We start from the raw sequence: 19409 nt of genomic DNA, 5'->3' as shown, positions 1-19409 counted from the left end.
AGTCGGACACTACTTCCATATCGTTGGTGGAGTGAAGTGAATCTTCCACCTACGTTCGATAAACCAATTATTTGAAACCCTGCGGTTTCGATGCGTTGAAAAAATGAAGCTCGGAATCATCTTGAATATGTTCGTGAAAAAAAGAAGACTAGGTAAATGGGATCGATACGTTGTGTCTAGTAGGTGAATAGAATTGTAGCCAAATATACGAATACGTGAGAATACGGATATCAGAGAATCGTAAGTATCGTTACATTGATTTTATCATTCTCCGTATTTCTGTGCCCGGAAATTGGAAGTGCCTTGTACCAAAACACCGCAACGCGGAGAATTACACGAATCAGCCGCTGCGGAGAGAACTTGGCAAAATTTTCAAGAGCTCGCTTTCATTTCCTCACAATTCGTCGTCATCTCTGCGTGACTCGGGCCTTGGCTTTCAGAGTAAAGAAGAAGCAATTAATCGCGGTTAATTACCTACGTGCGTGCGTATTTGCAGGCACCTCATCGTCGCGGTGTGACGCTACAATTGTTTCGAACAACGTAATGATCGATACGCGTGTCGCGAACTTGGACTCTGACATCTATTTCTCCTCAGCCTATTCAATTCGCGTCAACTTTCATCGACGCGCGTACGTCCCGAGATCGGCGTTCCTCCACCTTTTCAGCTATCGTCGAAATGTGTCTCTGCGGATACCTTGTACGGTTTTTTTTTTTTTTTTTTTCTACGTTTTCAGCGCGATGGCTTCTCATTCCACCGGCGAGTAGAGAAAGACGACGTCGATACGGATTTATGTAAACGGGTATCCGTCGTACGAGCCGTTAAAAGTCGCGTAGCGGCGACCCGTAAAGTTCTTCCAAAGTCCCATCCTCGGTGCGTCTGGGGGTTCTCTCCGTGGCTCGAGGGGTGTGCGTAAAGGGCGCGGGAATCCTTCGATACGTACGAAGTAAACCGAAGAAGGGGCTGAGAAAAGAGACGCGCAAACGCAGAGAGCGCGATTTCGCGCGCACTGGAAAATCTCGCGAGTTACCCGCGCGGATTTGGTACAGCCTGGATGTGGATCGGTGTGTTTGGTCAGTGTTCCTCGAGCAGCCGTGGCAGGTGGAATCCTTCGATTACCTTCGCTGTGCGGGCGATACCGAAGTACGTAACGGAGGTAGGATCGCGTTCGCCGATCGCCATCGCGTGATTTCAATTATCCCTACCGATCGTGACCCAAAGTGGACGGATAATTTCATCGCGAGTTGTAACCGTGGTGCGACATCGAAAAACTGCGATGCGGAGGTTGGTTTACGTTACGCAGTCGCCACAGGATCGAGAGAATTAGTAGAGAGAAAAAAAGAGGTAACCGGACCTGAAAAAGCAAACCGAAACCGAGCAATTTCAGTTTTGTCGAACGTCGATGAGGAATTCGATCGTTCGATGACACACGACGGAAGGGAATGGGTTGTTTTGTGAATCGGTAGATCAATAATAATCGATGACAACGGTTGGTCACGCTGGCGGGAAATAAGCCTCAGGATAATGATTATACGTGGCCGCTAAATTCGTCTTGGAATCGGAAGACGATATCGCTGCTTATGGCAACGTCGGCGCTGCCCAGATACCACCAAACTCCGGGTGTTGAAACGAGGCGATCATCGTCCGGAGTACTTCCACCCATAACTGCTTGCCCGCCGAGTAGTTTCCCGGACAAATTTCAAGATTTTTTCGCTGCTCTTACCGAGGACGCGGACGACATGCCGAGCATGCTCGAAGACAAGTTAATCCCAAGGTACGTGGGTGTAAGATGTGGATGTTTGCTCATTACCGAAGCTTGTTGTATCGCCCTCCTCTTATGTTTCGTGTTTTTCTTCACAAACAACGGGATCAACTTCGAGCGACCTTGTATGCCTTGCCAGAACCAACTCGGAAAAAAATTATCCTCTCATTACCGTCAAGCCGTGATCACGTTTCGCGTACATTTCGGTTTGCGTAGCCTCGGAATACGCATCGTGAAAAGTTCACTTTTATTTCCCGACAATCGAAAATTTGACAGGAGTCCGCATTTGAAACCTGTCGCAAAATGGTTTACGGGGACCCCTATTCGTACCGGTGTCCTCGACATGTGAGATAATATACTTCCAATAAATCACTGCCACCCGTCGAATAACGATATTGCGATCGGCGGGCCTTCACCGAAACAGCTGCAGACGTCGTCCTGCGCTCGGACGAAAGAACGCAGAATTTGGAATTTGTTTTCCCCCGGTAGCCGCATAACAGTTCGCAATGTTCCACTTCGTTCCATCGGCAACTGTATGGCTCGGCTTTATGGTTACAGAAAAGCGGACCCGGTTAACGCGGACAGTCGCACACGTCGTTGGAGCAAAAGAGCCTTCCAGCGACGTAGCAGTGAGGTTGAAGTACGAGCTCATCACGCATCTTTCACGGGAGGACAAGGTCAGGGTTCTTCTCTGGACGGTCGAAGGTCCCCAAACCCATCGAGGAGACGAAGTTCCAGTATCGCCGTCGCCAGGCCAACGCCGGACTTGCATAGGTAGAATCGAGTGCTCCTCGATTACGATTAACCACGTTTGTCAAGTACACGCGAGAGAATCGTAATCCGAACAAAGTTGATCTCCCTTTGAACTGGGGAATTTTTTGATTTGGAGAGACGCGGAATCTCCCGCGGCTCGACGTCGTGCTTTTATATCCTTCACCGTCGAATGGCTCGCTATATTTCAGCCCCGGTTTTACCTTGGAAAAAAACGTCTCACGAATCAATTTCATCCACACCACGAGTGAACCGGATTCAATTTCCAACCAAATGATCTGCCCTATCTCGCCCTCGTTTCTCCATTGCCCCTGCAGCTTTCGATAAATCGACTTTGTGAAAATCCGCTCCGTGCGCCCAGCTGGCGGTATACGTTTCACAACTTTAAACCCTTTGCGACGTTATTCCGAAGGAATCACATTCGAAGTTGAAGTGACGCGAAAGTTTTATTCCCTCAGGTTCCTTCAGGCAGAAACTGGCCCTTGGGGACACTTGGCCCCGTCGCCCAGAAGTCCGACCAGAACTGCGGCGATTAGTCCCGGGGGAATATCTTCCTCGTCGCATCTCATTGTCAGCCCCGGAACAAGCCCCGGAGGTCCGAGTCCAACGAGTCCTGCGGCACCAGCTTGCACATCTCGTGGACCGCCGCAGAGACAATACCGTTGCAGAACGAGCAGTATGCCGGCCGTACCACGTCACAGGGTGAGCAAACGTTGAATTTCTCTCGAAACGAGTACCGGTGTTACACGAGACGGGGCGTGATAACCAGCGACAAAGATATATCTGGATACGGGGCATCTGGAGATTAATTGTCGAAAGAGTGAAACGAAAACAGTGCGGAACGCGCATGTGAGAAACGACGACCTTTGACCCCGAATTAAGGGATCCTCCACAAGCGGGATCATCTATTAATTTCAATGTGTACACGCCCGGTGACTTTCGGTAACATTGAGCTCCTCTCGCTCACTTATGACAACAAGTGCGGTCACTAGACCGAAACTAGCGTACTCGAGTTAGATAAGGGAACGCAAACGTCGATTAAATCGATTAAACTTACGCGCATACCGTGCGTACGAGGATATTCCGACGGCAACGATCGGAAGGGCTCGTTAAATTCGACGGAATTGAATGAAATTTCTGGTAAGCTCGCCAGTGAAAGAGTTATGCCCTATAAACCCGGCCGAGGATAACGAAGATGAGAGCTTGGAAACGATCGATCGATGTCGCCTTTCCCTATACCCACCCTATAATCGCGTCCTTCGTGTCGCGCGAGATTAGTCATCTTTCTCTCGCCGCTAATGATCCAGTTAGAAACCCAGGAATTTTCTACGAGCATTCTTGCGCTTGTGATATCATTCCTTTCGACAGTCCTGACCTTTTTTTGTCACCCATAAATACGTATGCCTACGTAATTTGATTCCAATGAGCCTGGCGAATTGTACGCTTCGGATGATCCGAAGAAACCGAAACGATATATTGACAGTTTTCTTGCCAAATCTACAGCCTCGTTGCATATCTAATAATTATTATTTTCGAACAATGAGAAAGATGACCGTAATCCAGGGGGATATTTTTTGTTGAGCGAACACACGTACAAGGGAAATTTCCTGAATTTTCAGTTTTCAAGCCCCTCCGTGCGTGAAGTAATCGTTTCTTAAAGTTTTCTCTTCGCGATGCTTTCGACATTGAAAGGAAAAAAAAAAAAAAACGTCTACTCGGTCCGCAGTCGAGGCGATCTGAAATATTCTGGTCTTTGATGCCTCGCGTGGTACTTGGTTTTCGAGCACAGAGCAAAGCAATGGAACAAAACGTAAAGAGAAAGAAAGAGATAGAAAATACCAAGAAGGCATTTTATTAGCTCTCGAAATTTCAAGCCCTCTGTGACAGAGAGAAAAAAGGTGTTTCCAGTATAAAACTTCGCGCAACTTTTTATCGCAGAATATACAAAATGTGGAAGGATTTTGAAAACGAAGAAATTTTTTTCGTACCTAACGGAAAATGAAGGAAACCGATTCGATAGCGATATAGCAACGAAACACGTGGCGCGGCTTCGCACGACGAACATGATCGGCGAAAGTATAAGTCGAGGAATCAGTTTACGCTCATTGTCAGCCCTGAGAAAATTGGAACGTCGAACGGCAGACTGTAGTGGAATAGACGAGGTTGGATGGGTGCTGTTGACCCTAATCCGACGCCACGTACGTAGCTCTGAGCACGAGGCTTTTTCACCAGACGACGCGGTCGTTCCAACCAAAGTTATACGTGGGAGTTGAGGGGTCGCGATCGCTCGTTTCAGTGCCAAAATCAAGAAACATTTTCACCGTTGTAAATTCGACGCCCAGTTGTCATATTAGCGTGTTTTTTTCGCATCAGTCTCACATTTCTACCGGCCGAAAGACTACGCGAGATTTTTCCAGCGGATCTCGTTGATTGAACAATTCGATTGAATCGATGAACGAGTACAGAAGGGCATTAATTAACCGGAAGCTCGACCGTTTAGAAACTCTGTAATTTTTCTGCTTTTTTTTTTTGTCAAATATCATACCGTGTACATACATACACGTATAATATGCAGATCGTTCGACATCTGCTCCTAAAGTGCGTACCGTTTTTCAAAGCTTAAGTAACCATCTGTCGTTACTGCACATATCCATATAGTCGTACAACGTATACCGTGTGTGTGTCATCGTGATTAGATTATGGAAATAAAATGGAGTAAAGCTCGTAATATACTTATAATCGTGCAGGTATGAGTGCGAACTCTATTCCAGAGTTCTTCTTCATTCTCGCATTTGTCATCATCGGGTTTCCATGTGCTGCCGAAAACAAGAACCGGCGGGTAAGAATTAGATCACCTATGACGGTGCGTCGCAGGAATCGCCCACATCGAGGAATCTTTCGAACTTTGTCATTGTAAGATTACACGAGTGAGGTAGCCAATCAATCCTGTTATAGTTACCCGCGGGATTCACATCAACGAGGTAATTTCTCTTGTAGTTTTGAATCGACTCGATATCGAGGTCGACGTATAATATACAATGTACCCGTACTGTACATACGTAACGTGCACGAATCCGACTGAACCTTTGGCAGCTGCGGGGAATTGAAATCGATGAATTTCGTGCTCGAAAGTACTTTTAATGGATTCGACCTTTGCAGGCGACAAATTCAGCCCGTTCATTAACGATGCGATTCTACCTCCAACAGCGATTATTAATATCCAGTTTCACTCTCCGCGAATATTTATTCACCCCAAATATCCACCGCGGTGTGAAACTCGGCTTCATGTTTTTCACGGACGCACAACCACCGCGATAATATTAATTTATATAAAACGTGTTAATTATGCATTCAATTATGTCGTGCATTGTTTGAATTTAATTTCTTATGGTGGCTTTCAGCCAATGCTCGCAGAGACGAGACGTGGCGGTGCTAACGGAGGGGACGACGCTGACGGGGAGGAAGGCGTGGAATATTACAGATTGCGTTCATTCTCGATAACGGCAAACGGGGTATTCAATCTCGGAGATTCGCTGAGGAGTCGAAGGAGCAAAAGTATCAACAGCGTAACATCTTCGGGGACCAGTTGCAGCAGCACCCGTGATGCGAGACTTTTGAGGTACGACTATGTGCTAAGCCAGGGTGCGGGTTCGCCTCAATTTCTTCAGCTTGACACCGCATCTTGTTACGGACGTTTCAACCTGAATGACTATTTTATGTCGCATACGTATCTATACTGTATACCGGTGTACATCACGCACTTGTATACGCGAGTACCTATAGGTAGTTTACAGATCTCGTGTGGGTATAAGGGCAGCGAACTGGTCTCGAAGCGAGTTAAATGAGCCGAGGCGCGCACCAGACCTTATTATATCATATTTTATAGTTATACACGATTCTCCCTACTTTCGCGGCCTCGTCAAAGTTACGCCGTAACGCCCTGGCGAGGGGTGAATCTGAAAAATTATCACCGAAAATGCAGAAGGAGCTCTCGGTTTCGTGGAAAAATATTTAACAACGTTGCCCGACACACCCTGAACTTTTTTATGCCCCGACAAGCATATAGGTACAGTTATACACGTATACTATATTTTCTCTTCAAATTCCACGGACACGGGGTGTAAAGGTGGAGGATGCAATTATTTTCTACACAATTTACCGAAACTCTTTCTGCAAAGTTAACTCATCGTCATCGTCGTCATCGTCGTCATCCGCATCGTTGTTATTATTGTCATCGTTCATTGTAATTTTTGTCAAAGTTGTGTACAGACATAAGTATAACATTGTTTGGTGTATGGAAAATTTGAATGCAGATTTTTGTCGAAGAATGGTCCGCAAAGGTGCGCCGGGGGCTTACCAACGCATGCGGGTTTCTTTCTCTTGAAAGTTATTTATTTGAACCGGTAAACTAACAAAGTCCTAACCATCGCTACACATTGCCACGCGAGAATTATTTAACGAGCTTCACCAACGCAAAAGCTTGGGGCACGTCGACGAATCCACGAGCTACTCTCCAATTGTAAGATTTCATGTACGGGTATAAACTTCTTCCCACCATTGCACTCCTGACTATAGTTCGAATTAAACCAGACTGCTGTGCGAAGAGTCGACATTTCTAGGGCTGTGCCTTGTCCTCTTTTCCTCGCAACTCTCAACTAGTATGTTATACGAATATATACCTTGAACGTTTACGCACAGTCTGGTAGCGTGTAATCGAATCTTTGTTCTTGTTTCCTTTTCTTTAAACATTCATCCTCGCATTCATCTTCACGTCGGGGTGAGTTGTTATGCCACATCATTAATTGAAATTTTTCAACCATACTCGACGTGGTCTAATTTGGAAATTCCATCGATTCCTTTCTGGAGTGAGCCATTCAACCGTTATCTTTACAAAAGTCAAAATTTCCAAGAGCTTTTATACGATTTGTAAACCACATCCATGACCTCGGAAACACGTCTTTAGAAATTTTATTCCATCGCCAAATTCCGATGATTCGTTCCCGAGATTTAGTGAAAAACGTGATGGCAGGTTACGTAGGTGGAGATTTCATATTTTGGCGCTCCGCGCTCGAGCGCTCTCGACGTTGTTCGTATTCCTATCACTCGGCGGCGTCTATCGCCTCGCGCCTGGCGCTCGCCAAGTTTTCTCGCTAGCGAAAAGAAATCTAAGAAAAATGACCCGGAACGCAATCGGTGCATCCATGGCGAGCTCAGGCTCCGCTGTAGAACAGGTGACCCTGCGTCGCTTGTTTCGATACGTGGTTCCACACGTGCGGCAGGCATTGTGACAGTCGGCACGTGCCGAAATTCAAAATTAATTTATTACTTTCCTAATAAATGATGGGGTGTGAAATCACTGCCTCATTATTTTTATGAGGTGTGAAATCACTGTCCTTATTTTTTATCTTGCTTCTATTGTGAGCAGGTGTCGGACGAGCTGTCTAGACCCGATAAAGATCTTGTTCACACCTCATAATTGATTTGACCCTTTCATCCACCTGATCGGCGGCATTCCTTTGCGGTATTGCTGCGAATTCTATGTAACCGCACACCACTTAAGGAGAAGTGAATATGTGAAAATTCAGTAGTTACATATAACGTTCAGGGTACACTCAGAAAGATCAATTCTGTCACATTTTGCTATACTAGAGCCCGCTCTGTAGTTCAGAATCAGAGTTAGCAAGTGTACATGAGAAAAAAAAAAAAAAAAAAAAATTCCAGAAATCTTTTTTCTCGTACATTGCATTATTACACATCATTAGAGGGGGTGGGCGACATTCGTTCATTTTCTAGCTTACGATAATCAACGCAATGATTTCGTTGTGAAATTACTAATATTCAATCAAAATTTTGATATATTGTTTATCAGACGAAAAATTGAGATATTCCGATTTTTTTTAGTCGTAGACCCATTTGGATTCGTCGCGATCCGTGCACGGGTCGAAATATTCGAATTCCTCAATTCACCAGCAAACCCGAGCTTGGCTGGAGTCAGCGTAGCCAGCAGCGTAGCGTTTTGTTGTGAGACGTCACCTTCAGGGCTGAGCAGAGGTGACGCCCCACAACAAACCGCACGCCCGTGGCTACCTGACTCCAGCAAAGCTCGGGTTTGCTGGTGAATTGAGAAATTCGAATATTTCGATCGCGGTTTGTTGTGGAGCGTCACCTCTGCTCAACCCAGAAGGTGACGTCTCACAACAAACCGCGCGCCCGTGGCTACCTGACTCCAGCAAAGCTCGGGCTCCCTCGTAGACCGAAAAATTCAAATATTTCAACCCATGCATGGATTGCAATGAATCCAAATGGGTCTACGACTAAAACCAATCGATATGTCTTATAATTTTTCTGCTCCCAACAGCGAATAATTGATGATTACTCGATCGATTGCATGAGTAGATGATTTTGGCTTTCAGATTTAGATTCCTGAGCTGATTATATGTGAGATTACTCTTGAAGAATCACAAAAAAAATTCGATTTTCGAGCAAAAAATAAATCATTTTTTTAGATGGGTTTAATATGCGTTTGTGACGTATTTTGATCTCAGGAATCTGAATCTGGAAGAAAAATTGATCCATCTCTAAAATTGACCGAGTTATCGCCAATTTTCAGCTTTTCGGGGTCAAAAATAAAAAATTGAGTTTTTAGTCTGTATTAATGTTATTTGAGCGCAGGAATCCGAATCCGAAAGAAAAATTGATCTGTCTGCAAAAATGACCGAGTTATCCTCATTTTTTCGCATTTTTTGGCATAAATTTGAGGATATCTCGGAGGGAAAAAATCGTAGCTCAATTTGGACAACGGATTCGTGTTTCTGAGGTCAAAATACATAGGAAAAGTGCCATACGATCAATTTTTAAAAATAAAAAATTTTGGCCAAAATTTGAGATTTTTCCAAGGGGTACCCCTTACGATTTTTTCAAATTTTGGCCAAAAATTTTGATTTTTTAAAATTGATCAAGTGACACTTTTCTTATGTAATTTGACCCCAGGAACACGAATCCGTTGTCCAAATTGAGCTACGATTTTTTCCCTTCGAGATATCCTCAAATTTATGCGAAAAAATGCGATAATTCGACGATAACTCGGTCATTTTTGCAGATAGAACAATTTCTCTTCCGGATTCGGATTCCTGAGCTCAAATTACATTAAGATAGACTGAAAACTCAATTTTTTATTTTTGACCCCAAAAAGCTGAAAATTGGCGATAACTCGGTCAATTTTAGAAATAGATCAATTTTTCTTTCAGATTTGGGTTCCTGTGATCAAAATACGTAAGAAAAGCATAATAAACCTAATTTGAAAAAATGTTGATTTCTGGGTCAAAAATGAAGTACCTATTCTCAGAATCGATTGCAGGACACTTTTCTCACGTACATAGTTCGACTGTTAGTGTTTTCCTATTCAGATATCCTAATATCTTCACTCTTCGGATCAATATAAATTTGCAAATAACTCGATCAATTTTGAAGATAGATCAGATTGACGTCCCTTGCAACATCTTCAGTAGCAGGATTGTATTTTTGTAGAACTTACAATCTGTGCAGGTCATGTCGTACGAAGCTATAAAAATACACACTATACACCGTAGTGTATTGGTATACCATCGCAGCATTGGTATACCAAAGCAGAGTCGACGAGGTTGGAATGGGAACATTTTTCTCACAAATTTAGCGATTCATAACGTCACCGTTTTTACAGCTCCGCATCTCAGCTGTCGGGAACAGAAGGCGAGGAAGATGACAGCAACGGACGCGTTGCTACGTATAAAGTTGGGATGCTGGGCGCTGCTGGTGTCGGAAAGACTGCCTTGACTGCTCAGTTCACCACCAGCGAATATATCTGCGCTTACGATGCTTCTCTAGGTAAGTTGCATACCACACTACCTTTTTAATCCAATCAAATTTTACGCTTACGCTTTTCATTTGTGATACACGTGTTTCCGTGCACTATTCCGAAAGCTGTTCAAACATTTTGTCAAAGGTGCTTGGCTTTTTTGCACGAGGCACCTTTCATTCGAAAGACGAAGGCAATCGTCAACCATTTTGATCGGAATCCCTTTCGATCGCTTGCCTAAAATATGCCAAAAAACGCACGTGGGCCGGACCGGATGGATTACGTTCAAACTTTCTGAAATTTTGCCGTTCCACAGTCGTCACCGTGCGCGAAAGTCCCCAAGCGTTGCTGCTGACTTATCAAAAATCAAATACGTAACGCGAACACCTCACTCTGTGTATGTTGTACACGTACCGCGCGATAGATTGATTTTCATCCTTGCGCAGAAATGCCCCGGTACTTTCGAGGCTCGGTCAACCTTTCGACGACGCTCGTTTGTCGATATCGAGGTAGACGGAGGGGATCGACATTTGCGGGAACTAAATTGCATTTACAGAAAGCAACGGTTCGGTCAAAGAGGGTAGTTCTATTGGCACACGCGGGTACTATATTCCGAATTGCTCCGTCCGTCAGCAAGCCACCGAAGTAATGTACGAGTTAATTTGCTCGGCAAACAGCTGATAACAGTATCAAAATAGTCGGCACAGCTATTCTACACCCGACCCTCTTGGCCTCCGACGTCCCCTGCATCTGCATTCGTTCATCCCCGTAGCCATCGAACGGACGTAACGAAATCAGAAGTCGATCCGAGCCTGATCTTTTTGGATCGGTTGACGGGAAGAAGATGAACGAGTTAGTTTCCATCGGGGCAACGAACACAATGCGCAAAAAATCGCGACGGGGTGAAGCTTTCCTCGCTTCTTTATTCAAACCGTCGAGTTTCGAGTTCGTTGATCGCTTCGCTTGGCGCGAGAAGTTGAGTTACCGGAGGGCGTAGACGGTCAACCTTCTCGACGCGCGGTGCCGAGAAAGATGCAATGGGATTAAAATATATCGTATCGAATCGCGAGGTAGCGCTCAACGTTTTCTTCGATCCTATCTTCGTTTTTCATCCCCCTGACTCGTGTGCACTGTACAGCGATGCATTCGCACGACGGTCAGGCGAAAAATCATAAATGGATGATTGAAATTCCATCGCTCGTTACGGCCTTCGAATATCCGCGTGTACTTGGACTTCTTCGATGGCCGATAAAGAGCTGATTGTGAGACGGGGAAGGCGCGTCGAGCTCCCCGGGGTTGACCCCGTAGGGGCGGGCGGCTTCGAGCTATTCTCGCAAAGCTTCGAGTCGCGAGGGATGGGATTACGTCTGGAATCCTTTTGGCCGAGTCTCGAGCTCGCTGCTGCGAGAAAATCTCATCTGTACATGTGCCTACGTACGTACGTGTGAGCGGACGAAAAGAATCACGAAAAGGACGGACCGTTGCGATATGTCTATTATCAGGACCCGCTCGTTATCGGACTTTCCTCGCCGCGCGAAAATAACGACGAGGAATTAGCGTTGCCCTCTTCGTTGAGTCGATAGTAACAATCGATTGATTTTCAATTATTAGGTACTCACGTAACACCGGATGATGGAAAAGTTGCGGGGAAGCAAAGATTTTACAATAACTACCGAGGTTGAGTACATAAACGAATGAATAATTGCGCTTCAGAATTGCGAAGATATATTCGATAGAACCGCACGGGATTTATTTATTTATTTCCGTTTGCTGCGCGTGAAATTTAATTTTTCAACCGGATCAAAATATACAAGTTCCATATTCACATTTCCCTGTCTGGTATCCCTTTCGCGTCGCATTCCTAAATAATTATCAAGTCCAGCTACCGGATAAGCTCTTGAATAGGTCAAAGAGCCGGTAAAGAAAATTTGATAACGAGAAGAATGGTCGTTATGCGTAGGTCGAAAAGAGGCAGATACATCGCACGCTGCACGCTCCGTACTATTTCTTATGAGGATATAATGGTCAACGCGCGATAAATTTATAACGCCGATTGCTCGTTACATAATACACAATCAGCTAAAAAATAAGAACTGTCGTACTTCCTTGTATATTCAAGTTTGCAGGCAATAACTGTTACGCCGTTCGTTGGACGAGGAGAAATTTATTCCATCTACCGATCTATCGGCATCTTTCCTCGTTGTGCATATTTATTTTCTCGTTTTCAGACGAGGAGTACGGGCAAAAGACCGTATCGGTCATGGTCGACGGGCAAGAGACGGAGTTGGAAATCATTGACCATCCAGCCTCGGAAATGTCGGTGAGTACGACACGTCGTATCGTCGTTTCTCGTTCCACTTGCGTTTCGCTCGCAATTCATTTATGTCTTCCTCAAGCGTAACTCGATCGTTCGGTCGTTACGAATACCATGTACCTGCCAGTTGATCGTTCGTTCAGCCGATTAATATATTCGCAACGATCCGAGTATCCCGGGCCCTTCCTACAACGAACCGACTATCCCGCTGCGCGTTGCCAGATGCAATAGCACGAAATGGGTCAAGATATCCTTCGGGAGATCTATCTATGTTCTCGATTCTGGATTCGTTAAAGCCCGCTATTTATCGTCCGTACGTCCGTACGACTGTCTAGACTTATTGTCAAGTCGTCCGTACGTATAATATGTAGGTATACCCAGGTATCGAGGGTAAAAGAGGCGATGGTGGGAGGTGAACTTTCCCTCCGACTCACCTCCGCGAAGAACTCGGTTCTCTCTCGAAATTCTATAGGAGGAAGCTGCGTAATATCTGCGCGCCGTAGGCGTACGTGTGCCACGCGATGTTTTTCCGAGACTATTCGAATCTGCTCTCATACCTGCACAATACCCGTACGAGCATCGGTGGCATCGGACATTTTGGTTTATGACGGGTACCTACGTGTTGTAATATTCGTAAGCCGAGCACGTCCGTGACGTGGGCACTATATCGATTTGAGGTAGTCCTACGACATCCCAATCCTCGATCCTGCGCAATTTTGGTTCATTGGTGTACGCACCGCCGCGGGCAAATAAATTCGGCGGATTTTTCGTGCGTCCCCCTAATCCCAGAAATTACTCATTATGCTTACGTCGGTATATGTATAGTCACGGTTGTACAATTTGCTGTGTCGGTTTGAAGACACGTTTCCGCCGATTTTATTGGATCAATGAGACTAAATGCGGCGAATATCTTCGGCAAGAGGCTTCAATTGCGCTTAATTGCTATTCGATCAACCTGCAACGCCAACACCCGTGTATATCGGAAGGGCGGTTTATCGATACTATATAATTGACATTTGGGGGTTGACCCGACCGCGCGCTCGATCGATCAATTTTCCACTTATCTAACGTTAATTACACAATAAACATCATTGGCGGTAATTGCGTAATCGAGCCAAGAATAAGTTGCCGTATCAGCGAACGGTTCCAGAAAATTTCGCGCCGCCGTACGTTGTTATTATTTCAGGACATGTGTTCGCCATTATCGTTGGTACAAATTTTATCCATCCAATTCCAGTTTGGTATCGCGGTATGAACACATTATCCGTGTGATATGAAAACGTGACCTGCATTGTCCTACGGACGTTGCTCGACGATACCACACAGTTTCATCTTTCATCTTCCCTTTCCGAGTCATTGATCGAACAGTTGACGCGTTATGGTATAAAATTAATTGAAGAAGAATTCGGAAGAATACGATCATATTTGTTAAGGCTCGATTGAAATTGACAGCGTACGTCCCCGTTGGACATTTTCTCGAAAGTATAACGAAGGGGATAGTTTTCGAGTGGGTGTAGTTCCGAAGATACCCCTCGTCATTCATTTTCCTCGAATGTTGCTGCACTACGAGTATAAGAGAAACGTCATTTTCTATATCCTGTAACGCTCTATTTGGCACGGTTATCGGTCCCGCGGGAGCTCGTAATCTGTGTATAGCTATAACCGCGATAAACCCCAGAATAGCGAGGTACCCGCGACAGAGGCGATACAAAACGACGACTTTATCAATCAAGGCGAACGCGCTTCGAACCGATCGAGATACTCGCCATAGGGCTGCCGGTGTTGAATCGACATCATCGATATAGCTGACTTCTTACCGAGAAATGTGCCGCACCACGGTTCGAGTAAAAAAACTTTTGCCTGTACAGGTATACGGATACAGGCTGCTGCGATATGATTAACTTTGACACTAGATTCGCTACGACTTCCACGCAAGTTCGCCACTGCGTCATCGTCGCGAGATATCCCATGAAGGGAAACTAACTTAATTTGTAAATAACCGTAACGCACCATAAGCTTGCCGGTAACACGAAGCTCAAATCGACACTGATTAAGACGTCGCACGTAATCAAAGAGAGCAACTACGTGCAGGTGTAATCATCCCTGCGGAAATATATATGCAGTGATAGTTGCAGCGTACGCAACTATACCAAATACTCTGGTCATCTTTTCCGTGATTCAGATCGAATCCCCTGCGTTGATATCGTATCAATTTCATCGAGAAATATCGAGTCGTTGGGAAGACATAAAAATCGCCCCTTGTGTTTAAGATATTCGTGCATACGTACGGGCGAGTTTGTCCGGAAAAAGGATTCACGCTCGCGATCACCGGCCGAAGGGTACTTGGCGGCAATTCGCTGCCGCGGATCGTGATCCTCCCGATTTCGCATGGCCTTTTTTTCATTTCGACTAATTCGCGTGTCCATTTTCTTCAAGGTTGAATCATTCTGTTCTACCTACAATCCGGATGTCTACGTTGTGGTGTACTCCGTTGTCGATAGAAGAAGCTTAAAAATGGCCGAAGAAACTCTTCTGTATCTTTGGAAAAGCGACTACATGGCTTCGCACGGCGTTATCCTCGTCGGGAATAAGGTTGACCTGGAAAGGAAGAGAGAAGTCCCGTTAGTTGGTAAGATTTTCTGCTGAGCTCTTGTGAGAAATGTGATACCTTAAAAACTGATTGTGAGCTACACCAGCAGCGGTTGTATAAGTTCTGGACTTTTCATCTGCACTTTTACCATTTTCAGTCGGACGTCGTTTGGCGAACAGTTGCGGTTGCAAATTTATCGAAACCTCCTCCGGTTTGGCGCACCACGTCGACGAACTGTTGGTCGGAATTTTGGCTCAAGTTAAACTCAACCCTCAAAGAGATCGAGATCAAGCCACGAGGAGAAGACGGAGTAAACATCGCCGGCGAATCCTCAAGAATTTACTTGGAATTAAGAGAAAGACCAAGAGTTGCGAAAATTTGTTCATCTTGTAGATTGTAGAGTCGATTTGTACCTCACACGAAAGTTTGTCGATTACTGACAAAAAGAGAAAACGCGTAGATGAAGAAATCAATGAAAGAAAAAACAATAAAAATGGAATGAATGAGCGTCGAGTTTGTGTAAATACAAAAAATTGTACTTGTATTACGAAAACGTTGCCCTCTAAAAATTGCAACAAAATTTTCATCCCTCATTTATACATCGAACCACCTGTGAACTTTTACGATTGACGGAGAACACCATATACGTGATAACAATAATTTTGATTGAATTTATTAACTCACTTGAAAAACAGGGATAGTTTGTAAGAACTTGTAATACATGATGATTATGCGCGTCTAAGAATGAATGAAATCGTATGGATACACGTTTATAATCGATTATTCCCCATTTCTATATTAATTAACATGTAGATGCCAGTTACTGTCATTACGAATCAATGGACAGATATAATGAATTCATATCGAATGGGAAGGGTAAATGTCAAAGTCAAAAAATGATCAGATTTATCTACTTATTATGTATTCAAAATCAAAAAATCGACATGTTACGTTTGAATACGCAGTTTTCAAGATATTATTTTACTACTAGGTGTAACAAAAAACGCCACAAGTGAATGGCGGATATCTCTGTAATATCAAGTTTTTTTCTATAATCGGACCACTTTTTTAACATAATATGATAACTTAGGTGAAGTACTAGTTGTAGATGTAATTAATTTTTATAAAATCTCTTCCAATTCCATGTACTCCGGGTAACTCTGGGACGCAACAATAAGCATACTTATATGTATTAATATACGGCATGTAGGCTAAATGAAAAAGTACCAAATTAACATCATTATAATAATACACATTTCAGCCAGAATGGCTCTCAACTATTATTGTTTATTTCATTATACGTGTAAGAATTTATTAAATTACGCCTCGAAATGAAGCCGATTAAGATATCTTACTTTTTACGCTTTTCGAAGCGACCGATTGACGATATCTCGATCGTTTCAATGCGTGAATTAATTAAGTTTGCAGACTCGAATATCGACACTTCGGGATACGTGAGAATACCCCGTAAAAGCCAATTGAAAAAGAGAATCGATTATTAACTAAAATGAAGAAAAATCCAAAATTAGAACTTTGTGATTTTGTAGATTTGGGTCGACAATCAAGTTTCCTTGATATCAGTTGTATATGACGCTTTTCCAACGTATTTTGATCTCAGATACACGAATTCGTTGAGTTAATTAGAGCGAACGGAGACTTACCGAGATTTTTCAATTTTCTTCACAGGCCTTTCGGAATAATTGGTGTCTTGCAAAGTCGGTATCCGCATGGTGTATGGACCAGCGCCAGAATAATGACATCGCACCACACTGACGACCATTTTCTTAGCTTCACGTCTACTAGTATTTGATGAACAAACTGAACATCATATCTGTAGAATGAATAACTGACAACGTAATGATAAAAATAATTAGAACACAATCCTATAATTTGGATAGCTATATATTTTGCGAGTTATATTCTGACAATTTTGACATGGCAATAATTCTTTGTATGAAGAAAAGCTCGAATATTGTATTTTTAAGTATTCTACATAAACAACTTATTGATACACATTTTTGTTTCTTCAGATATTGTCCTCAACTCCATCATTCTAGAATGGAGCCCCTCCAAAAATCGCGGAAACTTTCTGAAAGGATTCCCGCCATCCCAGCGTGATCCCGTGCAACTTCTCACCTCTGTGACGTTTTCTCCTAATGCAATAACGGTGCAAGAAAAAATTGCAGAAAACTTCTAAAAAAATGAAAATAAAGATCATTGTATTCTCATGCCTTGTTATCGTTTAGATTACAAGTAAAATATCGATATTGGAGTAAATAAATATTTTTTGAATAATATTGAAACGTTTGTGATTCAATGATGAACATCTTCATGGTACAATTGATCAATGTATGTTTCCTGTTTGGATTATCAATAAACCAACGTCGATCCAGAATGAATGACTTGATTCTTATTATTAAAACACATGCGCCTACCTTCCACTGATATCCTTTCTCGAAATACCTCCTCGCCTATCCTGTTCTCCTAATACCAAAATCCATTATGGAGCGAACTTTCAATTTTCAGGGCCGGTATCCTGGATCTCAGAATCAAAATTATACTTTTCCTTTTGTATCGGAAACTCATTGAATAACTGAATACTCAGACAAACATACATATAGTCAGCCCTGCAAAAAAACCAGTCGCTCTCTCTATCAGACTAGAAATAATCATGAAGGATTGAATGCATGCACATGATGAGGCACCAAGTTTCGGACCACCTCCTCGGGTTTCCTGTTCTCCTGATACAAATCTCCACTTTTCGGCAAACTTTCAATTTTCAGGGCCGGCAATCTAGAGATCTACATTATCACTTCCGGTTGAAAGCATGATTAAACGATCAAAGACACAGGCATGCATGCAGTCAGTCCTGCAACGCATCAGTTGCTCTCTCTCTCTCTGTCATGCTAGGATCGAATACGTAGGATTGAAGGCATGCACATGACGAGGCACCAGGTCTCGGAATACCTCCTCGGTTTTCCTGTTCTCCTGATACCCAGAAAATTTTTTGGCCAAAATCCTAAATTTCGAAATACCTCCTCGGTTTTTCTGTTCTCCTGATACCCAGAAAATTTTTCGGCACAGATCGTAAATTATGAATTCCGAAATACCTCCTCGGTTTTTCTGTTCTCCTGATACCTGGAGAATTTTTTAAACTAAATTCTAAACTTTGGAAACGCTGTTCTAAAGCTAGAAATTATTCTTTTCCTTTTTTATCTACGATTTATTGAACAAAGAAATACACAGGCAGGCATATAGTTAGTTCTGCAAAGAATTGGTCGCTCTCTCTATCAGACTAGAAATAATCATGAAGGATTGAATGCATGCACATGATGAGGCACCAAGTTTCGGACCACCTCCTCGGGTTTCCTGTTCTCCTGATACAAATCTCCACTTTTCGGCAAACTTTCAATTTTCAGGGCCGGCAATCTAGAGATCTACATTATCACTTCCGGTTGAAAGCATGATTGAACGATCAAAGACACAGGCATGCATGCAGTCGGTCCTGCAACGCATCAGTTGCTCTCTCTCTCTCTGTCATGCTAGGATCGAATACGTAGGATTGAAGGCATGCACATGACGAGGCACCAGGTCTCGGAATACCTCCTCGGTTTTCCTGTTCTCCTGATACCCAGAAAATTTTTTGGCCAAAATCCTAAATTTCGAAATACCTCCTCGGTTTTTCTGTTCTCCTGATACCCAGAAAATTTTTCGGCACAGATCGTAAATTATGAATTCCGAAATACCTCCTCGGTTTTTCTGTTCTCCTGATACCTGGAGAATTTTTTAAACTAAATTCTAAACTTTGGAAACGCTGTTCTAAAGCTAGAAATTATTCTTTTCCTTTTTTATCTACGATTTATTGAACAAAGAAATACACAGGCAGGCATATAGTTAGTTCTGCAAAGAATTGGTCGCTCTCTCTATCAGACTAGAAATAATCATGAAGGATTGAATGCATGCACATGATGAGGCACCAAGTTTCGGACCACCTCCTCGGGTTTCCTGTTCTCCTGATACAAATCTCCACTTTTCGGCAAACTTTCAATTTTCAGGGCCGGCAATCTAGAGATCTACATTATCACTTCCGGTTGAAAGCATGATTGAACGATCAAAGACACAGGCATGCATGCAGTCGGT

The 19409-nt window shown here is 43.5% G+C and overlaps 1 protein-coding gene across 2 annotated transcripts; it reads left to right on the top strand.

Annotated features, from left to right (window-relative positions):
- Positions 1 to 60: 60 nt before the first annotated feature.
- LOC105687572 lies at positions 61 to 17566 on the top strand. Of its 2 annotated transcripts, XR_007278201.1 has the most exons (9): positions 61 to 1772; positions 2319 to 2534; positions 2990 to 3233; positions 5933 to 6150; positions 10231 to 10394; positions 12594 to 12685; positions 15116 to 15308; positions 15427 to 17123; positions 17300 to 17566. XR_007278201.1 is itself a non-coding variant. In XM_012403332.3 (8 exons), exons 1-8 carry the CDS (start codon positions 1579 to 1581, stop codon positions 15660 to 15662), a joined length of 1557 nt encoding a protein of 518 aa, XP_012258755.1. In that variant the 5' UTR covers positions 61 to 1578; the 3' UTR covers positions 15663 to 17566. The 2 variants fall into 2 exon arrangements, 1 of the variants encoding a protein (XP_012258755.1); XM_012403332.3 differs by having other exon boundaries at positions 15427 to 17566.
- Positions 17567 to 19409: the final 1843 nt, after the last annotated feature.

Source organism: Athalia rosae, chromosome 4 (genome assembly GCF_917208135.1).
Source record: "Athalia rosae chromosome 4, iyAthRosa1.1, whole genome shotgun sequence".
NCBI lineage: Eukaryota > Metazoa > Arthropoda > Insecta > Hymenoptera > Athaliidae > Athalia > Athalia rosae.
Note: the sequence above shows the minus strand (reverse complement) of the source record. Positions and strands in the feature narration are given on the sequence as shown.